This window comes from Euprymna scolopes, chromosome 42 (assembly GCF_053919585.1).
Source record: "Euprymna scolopes isolate OS-2025 chromosome 42, ASM5391958v1, whole genome shotgun sequence".
In the NCBI taxonomy this organism is placed as follows: Eukaryota; Metazoa; Mollusca; class Cephalopoda; order Sepiida; family Sepiolidae; genus Euprymna; species Euprymna scolopes.
Genome location: NC_136523.1, coordinates 43880346 through 43893682, shown reverse-complemented (window position 1 = coordinate 43893682; position 13337 = coordinate 43880346). Strand labels below are relative to the sequence as shown.

General features: G+C 36.3%; 1 protein-coding gene across 2 annotated transcripts in view; it reads left to right on the top strand.

Annotated features, from left to right (window-relative positions):
• Nucleotides 1-10985, top strand: part of LOC145267061 (retinaldehyde-binding protein 1-like) — a 70556-nt gene extending 59571 nt beyond the window's left edge. For both annotated transcript variants that reach the window (XM_080123015.1, XM_080123016.1), the window contains exons 4-6: nucleotides 2715-2936; nucleotides 3968-4078; nucleotides 5367-10985. In XM_080123015.1, coding sequence (XP_079979141.1) covers nucleotides 2715-2936; nucleotides 3968-4078; nucleotides 5367-5522 — 489 coding nt within the window. In that variant the 3' untranslated portion in view covers nucleotides 5523-10985. The remainder of the gene's footprint in view (nucleotides 1-2714; nucleotides 2937-3967; nucleotides 4079-5366) is intronic.
• Nucleotides 10986-13337: the final 2352 nt, after the last annotated feature.

The following is a 13337-nucleotide window of genomic DNA, read 5'->3' as shown; positions in this document are numbered from 1 at the left end:
GTAACCTCCGACCTTCTTCAGGTATATCTTGCCAAACTTAAGAATATTTCTGTCGAACTCGGAAATTTGGACGGTATTTCAAATGGAACACTTTATTTATTTCATAGGGGTAGCATTCTTTTGTTCCGTCAGCCATGACTGGATAGAGGTCCTAAGTAATTCGCAATTGTATTTTTCGGTCGCCCACACTGAGGAATGAACTTTCAACCTTCAGGAGAATATCGTTTTTACAATTCAATTCTCCGTGTGGGCGACCGAAAAATACAATTGCGAATTACTTAGGACCTCTATCCAGTCATGGCTGACAGAACAAGAACATGCTACTCAGTTGAAGTAAATAAAGGGTTCCATTCGAAATTTCATCCAAATTCCCAAGTTCGACAGAAACATTCCTGAGTTTAACATGATACGCTTGAAGAAGGTCGGAGGTTACATCGACCGAAATGTTGTGGAAATGATATTCAAGAGGAGAACAGTAGTCCGATGAATCCAAATGAATGTCAGTCCTTGTTCCTGGGCTGATGCATGATTATATTGTTAATTGCTGGCGATGATTGGTGGTGGCTTTGCTGCATGACTGTTGAGAAGATGCTGACGCTGGCGGTGACTGTGCTGCTGATTGTTGGAAGATGTTGACGGCAACGACGGTACTGATGATGCTGATTGTTGCGGAGATATTGATGAGGACGAGCACATTCCTTGAGGTGTGGACAAACACTGCTGCTGTTGTTGATACCTGGTCAGATTTATAGTTTGTGCGCGGATGTAGTTTAAGACACAGGAGCCTTGAGCAGTAGGGAGTTGTTTTTCATCTCAGATTGTGTTAGTTTTTGTGTTTTGACTCACGGTAAAAAGTTATCCGTCTAGGCTGTATGTTTACTTGTCTGTTTCGGATTAATGCTGATAAATTTGTGGATATATTCGAGTAAAAATTATATATAATTATAACTAGCCTGGGTGCCCAGCATTGCCCGGGTATTTGGAGGTGTGTGTTGAGCCAAAAAAAAAAAAAATGTGGTTGTCGCCAGGCAGGCTCGAACCATTAGCGTGAAGGAGGAAAAGAACATTAAAAAAAAAAAAAAGTGACGTGTTTGCTGTCGTGCCCATCGCCAAACCGGAAGCGACGTAGGTTTGAATTGAGGCTAGACAATCGAAAAGAGGCGATGACTTTCGAAAATATCGGCGAAAAAACGACTCCTCCCTGTAGAAAAGTGCCCAGTTGAAAGTGAAGGAATTAATTTTTTGGACCAATTTTTCGATATTTGTCGTCCGAAGTGTCGAGCTTCAAAATGATATGGATTTTGTGAAAATCCGTCGCCTCTGTCGAAAGTTTCAGACATACATACATACATACATACATACATACATTTAAACAGATTTTTGCCCTTTATATTATAGAGTGTATCCAGTGAATTAATTATTTCTGCCAGCACATATCCTGGAAGACCCCTGAACTGTGACGTTCACACCTCAGAATTGATTGTTTTTAAGCTGAAGTCCTTTCTGGTGTTTTTCTTGCCAAAATGAATTGTGAATTGTACTGATAACATGGACAGAAAAAAATAGTCTTTGACGTTTTAGTGTTTCTTAAATATATGGTCGATTGGTTTTATGTCAACAAACAGGGTTCATTTCCAGCGCCGCCATTGCTGTGACTATCGCCGCTCCTGCTAAATCTAGACATATATGCAATATAACAACTTGATTATCTGCCACGTATGGTAGAGCCGCCATGGGTGTGAGTTAACCGTTTTATTTTATGTTGTATTACTTGTTTTCGTTGCATTTGTTAATATGTTAATAAATGCGTATAATGTATTCCTTTTATTCCATGTCCTCCTAACGCCGAGCGACAGTGGTGTAGCAAAGAGAAGGGAGAGAGACGGTTCGCCCCAGGCGGCACGTAACAAACAGTGGCATTTTGAGTGGATAAACATAGAAAACAGAAAAAAAAAAAAAAAAAAAAAATTAAAATAATAAAAAAGCTAACGAAAAATCTGACATTTTATACGAAAATGAGTTTTTAAGGTCGTAACATGTTTTTGTAAAGGTAGAGGTATATATACAGCATAATCACGTTGACACACTGGTTCCCGTTGGATTATTGAAGTTAAGCAACATTGAACCTGGTCAGTACCAGATGGGTGACCATTTGGGAATTCCAGGTGCTGTATGTACTCTCCGCTTATCTCGGCATTGTTTCCAGTCGTCCTGGACTTCTTTTTGCCACTGGACTCAAACTGCCGATTCAGGAGAGGTGTGGTTGGAGATTGCGCAACCCTTGTCTCATAATTACACGCGCAGCTATCCTTATGGGGGGGTATCCTTTATCTTTTGAGACTAAATGGAGGCATTGAGATGTTTTTGTGTTTTATGTGTCTAATACTGTTTTAAAATGGATTTTAGATCCTTGATTGCAATTCCATGAAAATAAATATTTTGAAGACTTTCTGGATTTTTGATTATCACCGGCCAATGAAGGTGATGGCAAATCTTACGACCGCTTTGGGTGGCAAAAATAGTTGCTATGCTACTGGAGTGGCATACATGTTTTATCTTTTACAGAGAAAGATAGGTAGGGAAATTAAACCTCTAATACTGGTGACCCCGACAAATAACTTCTCTTTGATGTTTTTCTGTGACTTTTTTTTTTCTAAACATCGGTACGTTTAAATATAACCTAATGATTTTTATGTCTGTGCAATTATTTTCAGGGTGAAGTGGTATTACTCTTCAGCATTGGAGACTGGAAAAGGGAAGAATTCTCCCATGACACTGTTCTTCGGGCGTATTTGTTTTTGCTGAAGCATTTATTAACCAACGATCAGACGCAAATCAATGGAATTACCATTGTGGAGAACTTCAGGAATTACAGCATTGCTCAAGCGTTATCGATGAGGATTTCGGAACTGAAAAAAATGGCAGAGAGTGTACAGGTAGTATTTGTTTTATATACAGAGTGAAATGACAAAATTGTCGCCCTAGAAAAGACAACATTATTCCATTTCCTTTTTATGAAAAACGCTTTTCTTTTTTTTTGTTGCAGATCATCTACTAGTTAGCCAATTGTGTACAAATCCCGAGAGCGATAGGAACCTTCTATCATGTCTGAAAGTGACACAATGTTCAACGAACGAGATCGAAGATGCACCGCTGTACAACTCATGCTCTCTACTGATCCAAGTTATGACAACAGGACCATTGCCAACACCCTCAAAATGCATCGCTAGATTGTCATGAATATAGAGATATGCCCAGATTGATGAAAACAAAATTTCCGGCCACAGTTATGGTCTTTAGCGTAGTTTGAAGTGAGGGCCACATCATGTTACCTCATATCTTTGAAGTCAGCTTGAAAGTCGACACCAAGGTGTACCTGGATGTGCTGAAGAGTGTGGTGATCCCCTGATACAATCAGGTGGGCACTGGCAGACCCTGGGTGTGGCAGCAGGAGTCGGCGCCGGCCCACAAGTCCAAAGAGACCTAAGCTTAGTTTTAGAAAAAGTACTATGATTTTGTACCCTTCTCTTACTGGTCCTCCCTCCTCCCCCAACCTGAACCCGCTGGGCTACTTTGTTTGGTCATACGTCGAGAACATCACCAACATGACCTCCCACAACACCAAAGCCAGCCCGATTGCCGCCATCCGCTGCATATTTGCCAAGCTCCTGCCATTTGTGGGAAAGACATGCTCCCAGTTCTGAACCCATATTAAGGCGGTGATTGAGGCTGAAGGCGGCTACATTGAATAGATGTCAGCTCTACTACATAATCAAGTTACCTTAATTGACTTTTTTCAATAAAAGTTTTAAAATAAAGTTGTAGTATTGTTTTCTTTAGGGCGACAATTTTATCGTTACTAGTTTTACCATCCTGACCTTACATATCATATCAAAATTGCCATTAAACAACCACTTACTGGTTGATATGTAACAATACAAACTTTTTCTTGTTTCTAAAATTTCAGGGAACATTCCCCGTTCGTTTCAAAGGCGCTCACTTCATTTACGAACCGTGGTACTTCAGTCACACAGTTGCACTCATCCGTCCTTTCATACGAAATAAACTTTTTAAAAAGGTAAAATTTTCTTTTTTACCATTCATATCTGTTTGCATTTTCTCTTTTATTGTAAGTAATTTGCAGTTGATGTCAGCACAGTTAGGAGATGGGTTCGTCGATTTTAGAGTGACACCAGAGATGTAAATGACAAAGCGTGCTCTGGGCTCTTACAACCAATACATCGTTCCTTGCTGACAAAAGTGCAATAAGAATGTTGACTATGTAGAAAAATAAATTCTGGAACGCAAAAGGTCGCTTGTTTTTATGGTATCACCCCCGTCTTTGTAGCTCTTCAACGTTTTAGGTTTGGAGTTAAAGAATAGAAGGCCTTATTTTTAGAACGGCCCTCATACTTTTACCAAGTAAATATGGGCGACTCCCTACAATATATGCTTTCTGCTTTCACAGAGTTTTGATTAGCTATAGTCCTATTCTCAAATAACTGTATAGGATTGACGAAAAGTAAATATTTTTCTCTTTTTTTTTTGCAAGGGAGTCACTACTTATCAAGACCCGCAGACACCTCGAGGATAAGAGTTAATGAACGAAAAGTAGTAGCGTAATAATCGTTGATGGTGTAAATTTGGTAGAATTTGATTATTTAAGGGAACGGCTCAACAAGAACTTGTTTACATTGGACTTGAAGGCTACCGTATTGTAATTGGTCAGGAAGCAGGTCAGTGGAACAGTGTTCCACAGGCAGGCAGTTGTAGGAAAGAAGCTTTGTTCATGGAATCTGCATTTAGATTTAGGCATAGATAGAGAGTAGGAAAAATTGTTGATAGTGGTTGTAGCTAGTCAAGTGTTATTTTGTGAAAGTTTGGCCAGGGAGGACTATAGATTGGAGCTCAGACGAGCACTTGCCATGAAAATAACGATAGAGTAGAGACAGTTTCGCAACGTCTCTTTTGTGAGAAAGAGGTTGCAGGAAAGAGAAAAGGGAATCACCTACTAGGTTTCGAAGGCAGTTTTGAACTCTAACAAAAAAAGCTTTGCTTTTCTGTAAAAAAACACAGATTGAAAGTTTATGCAAATGACTGTCTCGACAGATTCGAACAGCGATTTGTCAGATGCATTGCTATTTAGGTCTGACATGTATATATGTACTTGTTTTTTAAAAAAGAAAACTGCAAAAATCTAATTTTAAATCAACATTTTAATGGTGAAGTGAAAAGATTTTCTGAACAACCTAATACTTAACTGTTCACTAATTTATTTTATTAACACGTGACATCTTTGATGTCTTTCAGCCCTTTATCCTCCTTTCACATAATTCAACGTTAATGAAAATTTACCTTCATTTCAGGTTCACTTTTATGGCAAAGATCTCAGTAGATTTTGGGGACGTTTTGAACCATCAATGATACCACAAAATATTGGAGGCACCGGCCCTGCCTATGATCCGCACCTGATGGTAGCTGCACTGGAAAAAGCAGAAGCCAGACATCTCGAGAAATCATGAAAAACAATGGCCTGGAATTTTTAGATACATTTTTACTCTGTGATGAACATGCGATCATGTGTAAAAAATACGAAATTAAATCTACCAGTAGTGAAGTATCCAACTCACTGATGTTATTATAAGCAATATCATTTGGAGCTGGAACACCATTTTTTTTTATACAAGCTAGTGTGTGTGTTGTTGTTTTTTTTTTTTTTACACAGTGATCACCACTTATCAAGGCCCGGAAGCCACTCAGGGATAAGGGTTATTACAAGTACATTACGTTAGTGTGGAGATTTGATGAAGTGTTTACTTAAGGGCGTGGTTCATTAGGAATTTGTTAACGTTGGACTTGAAGCCATCCAAGTTGTAGTCCGGTGGGAAGCAGGCAGACGGAACAGAGTTCCACAGGCGTGCAGTTCTAAGAAAGAAGCTTTGTTCATGGAATCCGTGTTTTGATTTAGGCACAGATATAGAGTGGGGAAAATTTTCACAGTGGATTCAGCTAGACGGGTACTTTTCGTGAAAGATTGGCGAGGGGGGACCAGAGATTGGAGTTCAGACGAGCACCTGCCATGGAAATAACGATAAAACAAGGATAGGCTCGCAGCGTCTCTTCTGTGGGAGAGAGGTTGCAGGATAGAGAAAACGGCATCCCCCTCAGTGAATGGCTACAGGAAAGAAATTGAATGCCTACTCAGGAGAAAGTGAATATACATACAAAGATGATCTTATTTAGGCTTCGAATACTATTTTGACTATTTGGTCAGTGCTTGTACTGAACTACTTCTGTACAGAGACACCTTAGACTCTCGATGATGATTTCTAATAAGTATTCCATTTCTCTCTAATAGGCATTTAATTTCTCCTCAGTAGCCATTCAATTTTTTTCAATTAGGTATTCAATTTTTTCCTTGTAACCATTTACCTTCTCCCCAAAAGACATTTAATTTCTCCCCAGTAGCCATTCAATTTCTTCCCAGTAAACATTCATTTTCTCGACAGTAGATATTTAATTTCTTCCCGGTAGAACTTCCAATTTATCCCCAGTAGCCATTCAATTTCTTCCCAGTAAACATTCAATTTCTTCCCAGTATACATTCAATTTCTTCCCAGTAACTATTCAATTTCTTCCCAGTAAACATTCAATTTCTTCCCAGTAAACATTCAATTTCTTCCCAAAATACATTCAATTTCTTCCCAGTAACTATTCAATTTCTTCCCAGTAGCCATTCAATTTCTCAACAGTAGCCATTCATTTTCTCAACAGTAGCCATTCAATTTCTTCCCAGTAATCATTCATTTTCTCGACAATAGATATTCAATTTCTCCCAGTAGAATTCGATTTCTTTCCATTAGACATTTAATTTCTCCCCAATAGACATCTAATTTTTGCTCAATAACGATTCAATTTCTCCTCAAAAGACATTTAATTTTTTTACCAGTAGCCATTCAGTTTTTTCCCAACAGACATTCAATTTTTCTCCAGTAGGAATATAATTTCCCCTCAGTAGAAATGCAATTTCTCCCTAATAGACATCATTATCTCTTATGAGAATTAAAACTTGAAACTATTACTCTAACCAGACATTCACTTCCTCCCCAATAGACATTCAATTTCTCCTCAATTGACATTCAATTTCTCCTCAGCAGACATCATTATCTGTTATGTCGTGTTCATAATAATGACGTCATTTATTGTTGATTATAAGAATTATAACATGAAACTATTAACCTCAACTGATATTCACTTCCTCCCCAAAAGACATTCAATTTCTCTCCAGATATATTCACTTTCTCCTGTGTAGGCATTCAATTTCTTTCCTGTAGCCATTCACTGAATGCTGATTTGCTCATCCAAAACTGATTATTCTCCTTCACGTGAATGCTGCAGATTCACGTTAGTCAGTTTCTTCCTCACTTGATGAGTATCTTGATGCCCGTCAATCATTAAGCACAAATTTCGATTCAGCTGTCATAGTTCTGTAATATGCAGATGGCATCAAGCTGCACCTTGAGATACAAAGGACAGATCCTGTACTCTATAAATCTCTCCTGCAGCCAAACCTATGCACAATGGAGCAACGGATCACAGATTAGAAATTGAAGCTAGATGCGGATAAGCGTACAACAATGTATCTTGGAATTAAAAAAAAAAAAATCCGCCCTCCACATACTCCCTCCACAAGCACTATATCCATAATCATGAGACACCTATTAATTAAGATTCCCTTGAATTTCAATTTCTTCTGAAGATCCCTTAAGCTAAAGTTGTAAATCGTAGACATTTTCTAGAGAATAAAATCATGGAGTAGATTGTGATCAAAATTGAAATAAGTATTCTAGAGATAAGGTTTAATACCTGCTGATTTCAATCTTGGTAAAGGGGGAAATGGAAAATAGAAAATGTATCTTGGGTTTACTTTTGATAACACCGTAACTCTCGCTTCCCTCATTTTATTCTTTTAATCTTCACGTTCCATGAACAATGTTTCTGACAAAGGGGAAAGAGTTGCTGTTCTCTGGGGTGGAATCTAAGCATTAGCTTATCGTTGACCTTGTAGTGATACTTTTTTTGAGTTCCTTACAGCAATTGGCTTCATGCCTTGTCTGGAGTGATATCCATAAAAACAATGGTAGTGTAAAACTATTCTGCACGTTCACGCTATGTTGATTCAACCACTGTGTTATATTTCTACACGTCACTGTAAGCATTTAGAGAAAGAGTAACTCTTTTTTTTTCAATAATAATAATAATAATCAAAGATCTCCCATTCAAAACCTGTTGTGTTCCCTGTAAGCTGAGTGACAACAAATCTCTCTGATTTCCAGCACTCTCCATCTCCTTTGATAACATTTGCATAATAAATTTGCGTTATCACAACAGCCTCTCACTATTGATTTCTCGCTGCCAGCAGCCATTGGTCTCCACTGGAATTTGAGTGACAATAAGCCTCCCCAAGGTCCCAGTTCTTTGCACTTGTCCCGCAGAGGTCTGGTCAGTGCTCTCTCCTCGGTCTTTCCATCCTCATTGACCCTTTTCGGCTATTTGGTATTACACTGTGTGTGTGTGTGTGTGGCGTGGGCGATGATGGGGCAATCAGGGGGGATGGGTGAGGGGTTGGAGAACTTGTAGATATGCAGCTTCAGTGTTCTTAGTTCCCTGTAACACTTCTTTATGTTTTGCCTCTGCAGCAGTTTGTCTAGTTCACTCATCTGATTCGTGTGTATTAATCTCCGCATTCAGTAGTTTTCCTTAATATTTCAGTTGTTTTCATATTTTTTCAGCGATTCCTCTGATTCCAATTTCTCCCATTATTTTTTTTAGCTCCTTCTGAGCTAATAAATAGTAATAATTACGAAATTGTTTTGTAATAAAAATATTTTAAAATTATTAATTTTCTTTAAAATTTAATAACTTTTATTGTACTTGTGCAGTTTACACACCATGCTGGAATAACAACATTATTATTTAGAAAGTCATTCTTAACATGGGTGAGAGAGAGTCTTTGTTAATTATTTTGTGCTTTCACATAAAAATTTAACAACCTAAAGATACGTAAAAATTGGATTTTAACTTGAAACTGCTATCCAAAATATAACACGATCCTTAAACATCACAAGTATTGACTTTATCACATAACTAGCCTTGCCCGGTTGAAAAATAGGTTTAAATATATTTTAATTCCTGCAGATTTCGTATTTATTATTATAGAGCCGATTCTCTATTGAATATTATATTGTACCTAGTATATAGTACTGATTTCAAAAGTTTAAAAAAATAATGACTTGGATGCCATCAGCTAGAATCGAAATCAAAACATTTAGTGCTCCAGCCACGTTCCCTACCATTTAAGCTATCAACAGATAGATAAGAAAGATTTAAAATTAAGCCACTTCAAGCTATGAATGAATTTACACATGCACAAAAGCAATAAAAACAAGTCGGCAAGCTGAAATGAACATTTTGCATTTCAACTTGCCGACATATGTCTGTATGCATTATTTATCCATCCAAACAAAGATTTTAATCGTTATAAACTATTCTTGGTGTGTGATTACTAGGGCTAGGACAACAGCATATTCTTTTCATTGTTTTGACTCTCGAGTGTGTATCCGTTGATATCTTATATGCTTTTATATAGAGTGATGTGGTTCTCGGTTGATTAACTGTGTTGGATATATACTGGAAAGTCAAAACAATGAAAAGAATATGCTGTTGTCATAGCCCTAATGATTACTGTTTCCTGTTAATTTCAGTATTATTTAACCAGTAGTTTAAAAGTTTATCAGTTAAATATTCACACACACACACACACACACACACACACACACACACACACACACACACACACACACACACACACACACACACATACACACATCTATTGTTTTATTTATATAGATTAAGAAAATATTGGTTGCACGACCTAATCTATATATCTATAAAAGTGAACGTGTCTGTCTGTGTGTCTGTGTACATTTCAGTACGCAATAACTCTGTCAATTTTTTGTCTACAGACTCAAAATTTGATATACAGGGTACTGAGATTTGGGAAAATCTACGTGATCAGTTTTCGGCCAGAAATTTGGCTGTTAAGGAGTCAAAGTTCAACGATTTGACCTTTGAGAACTCTACCAAACTCCTACGACAATTTTGGGTTTAAACACTTGAAATTTTAGATATAGGTTCCTTGGACATGGATCTAACTTAATAACTTGATTTGAGCCCAAAACAATAAATGTTATGGGGTCATAGTAGGGGTCAAGTTAAAATAATTGACCGTTTTGTTTTTTTTTGTTTTTTTTTCTCAGCATACACTTCTAAACACCCGGGCAACGCCGGGCACCCATGCTAGTATATCTATAAAAGTGAACCTGTCTGTCTGACTGTCTGTCTGTGTGTTTGGGTACATTTCCCTACGCATTAACTCTGTCAATTTTTAGTCTATAGACTCGAAATTTGATATACAGGGTACTGAGATTTGGGAAAATACATGTGATCGGTTTTCGGCCAGAAATTGCACTGTTAAAGGATCAAAATTCAACGATTTGACCTTTGAGAACTCTACCAAACAGCTCCGACAATTTTGGGTCTACACACTTGAAACTTTAGATATAGGTTCCTTGGACATGGATCTAACTTAATAACTTGATTTGAGCCCAAAACAATAAATCTTAAGGGGTTTTAATAGGGGTCAAAGTTAAAAAAAATTGGCCTTTTTTTTTTTTTGTTTTTGCTCAGCATACACCTCCAAACACCCAGACAACGCCGGGCTGAAATACTAGTATATATATAAAAGTGAACGTGTGTGTGTGTGTGTGTACATTTTCCCATGCAATAATTCTGTCAATTTTCAGTCTACAGACTCAAAATTTGATATACAGGGTACTGAGATTTGGGAACATCTTTGTGATGCGGTTTTCGGCCTGAAATTTGGCTGTTAAGGAGTCAAAGTTCAACGATTTGACCTTTGAGAACTCTACTAAACTCCTTCGACAATTTTGGGTCTGAACACTAGAAATTTTAGATATAGGTTCCTTGGACATGGATCTAACTTAATAACTTGATTTGAGCCCAAAACAATAAATGTTAAGGAGTCATAATAGGGGTCAAAGTTAAAAAAATTGACTGCTTTTTTTTTTCTTTTTTTTTTTTTGCTCAACATACACTTTTAAATACCGGGGCAACGCTGGGCTGAAATGCTAAAATCTAATTATAATGAAGATTTGGTGTCTACTTCTAATGGTATTTATTTTTTTTTTTTAAATCTGTGAAATGTTTTCACAAAATATTGTTTTTATTTAATCAAAACCAAACGATAAATTTATGAAATCATTTTATTTTTGTAATAAAATCCTTAAAAAAAACTAAATTGGATTTTTTCTTAATTTTTTTTAATTTTTTATTTTACTGAAAAAATTGTTTTAATCAAATCAGTGGCATAGCTAGAGTAAACGTCTCCCGAGGCGGTCTGTTTAAATGTCACCCCACTGACATTATGTCACACCTCCTTTGCTGTCACCCGGACCGCCCCCTTTAGGTCCGACATTTTTCGTAAATAATTGAATTAATTCAAAACGTATCGTAAAAACAAAAACAAACAAGATCTTAACTCAAAATTAACGGTGTATATATATATATATATATATATATATATATATATATATATATATATATATATATATATATATATATATATATATATATATATATATATAAAACATGTTAAAAAACACTTTGAAAAAGAGTTAAAAACATATTTAAGTGATTTCACTTTTTTATCCACCCTATTCCCTCTGCTTCACTTTTTGTTATCAAGTAAGATCTATGACTTACTTGTAGTTTAATTTAATACTTTTGCAAGCAAAATCCGATCTCGCATTTTGCTAAATCCTACCCTCTGATGAGAAGGAAAGTATTTCTTCGAAACTTCACAGCTTAAGGACTATCCACTTATTTAGTGTTTCCTTTTTAAAATTAAATATGTTTTCAACTCGAGTTGTAGAAATTTTCATGTTGGTATATGGAGGCGCATTAATTCTCTGAGAGAGATGCACCCCCAGTCTTCGTTAAGACATGCATCTAGGAGAAGAAAACTCTGATGTAAAAACCTCTGGTCTACTGTATACTCTGTCCTGTGGAAGTTACCTGCTCTGACGTAATACAAAAAATAGTGGTTGGTTCTACACAAAGCCTTCACCACTATAAACAAATCATCTGTGTGGATTTCCGAGCAACTTAGTTGTTGTGGCGGAATCTCATACGTTGAAATCGACGGGAGAGTCCATTAGAAATATTAAAAAACTTGAATTTTAATTTCCATAATGGATTCCTGGAAGCACTAATTCATCATGGACTTTTGCAATTCTGTTTTCTAATTCTTATGGACTTATTTGGATTTATCGGGTTTGTATTACTGTACACATAGATTCGAAAAAGTTGTCAAAAAACAAATACAGAACAAATAAATGTTATCAAAGGCAAGATAAGTTACTTTTCTACCTAACTGGATATATTTTTTGTGTTTTTATTCAGTGTAACATGTTTATTCAGCTCGAAAAACATGCAATGTTTACCGATGTATTGGAAAATTCAAAATGGCAGCCGACTGTCTCTCGGAGAGGGTACGTTTGGGAAAAGGTATTATAAATAATAAACTAGACAAAATACTGTTAGAAATTCGCTCAATATATGTTACCGTGACATAAGTTGACATGTATTCGGTTGTTTTCTAACAGTATTTTGTCTAGTTTATTATTTATAATACCTTTTCCCAAACGTACCCTCTCCGAGAGACAGTCGGCTGCCATTTTGAATTTTCCAATACATCGGTAAACATTGCATGTTTTTCGAGCTGAATAAACATGTTACACTGAATAAAAACACAAAAAATATATCCAGTTAGGTAGAAAAGTAACTTATCTTGCCTTTGATAACATTTATTTGTTCTATATTTGTTTTTTGACAACTTTTTCGAATCTATGTGTACAGTAATACAAACCCGATTTATCCTGTTTCTTCCCGGAGTTTACCTTTTTATTCAATGGACTTTTTACCATATTCTTTTTACCTTGTTCCTGTTTTCATAATCATTATGAATCTTGATAAACTTTCACTAACTGTTTAATAACGTTTTGATGCAAATATGATTCAATTTATTTGTGTAGTTTCTTTAAATGCATTAACCTGCAAAAGTTATTGTATATTTTGCAAACCTCTTTCCTCCGATGAGAAGAAATGCATTTTTTCAAGTTTATTTGTACACCTTTGGATAATTAAAAACTCTGCATACTTTCTTTACAAGTTCATAATGTTTTTTTTTAAATTTT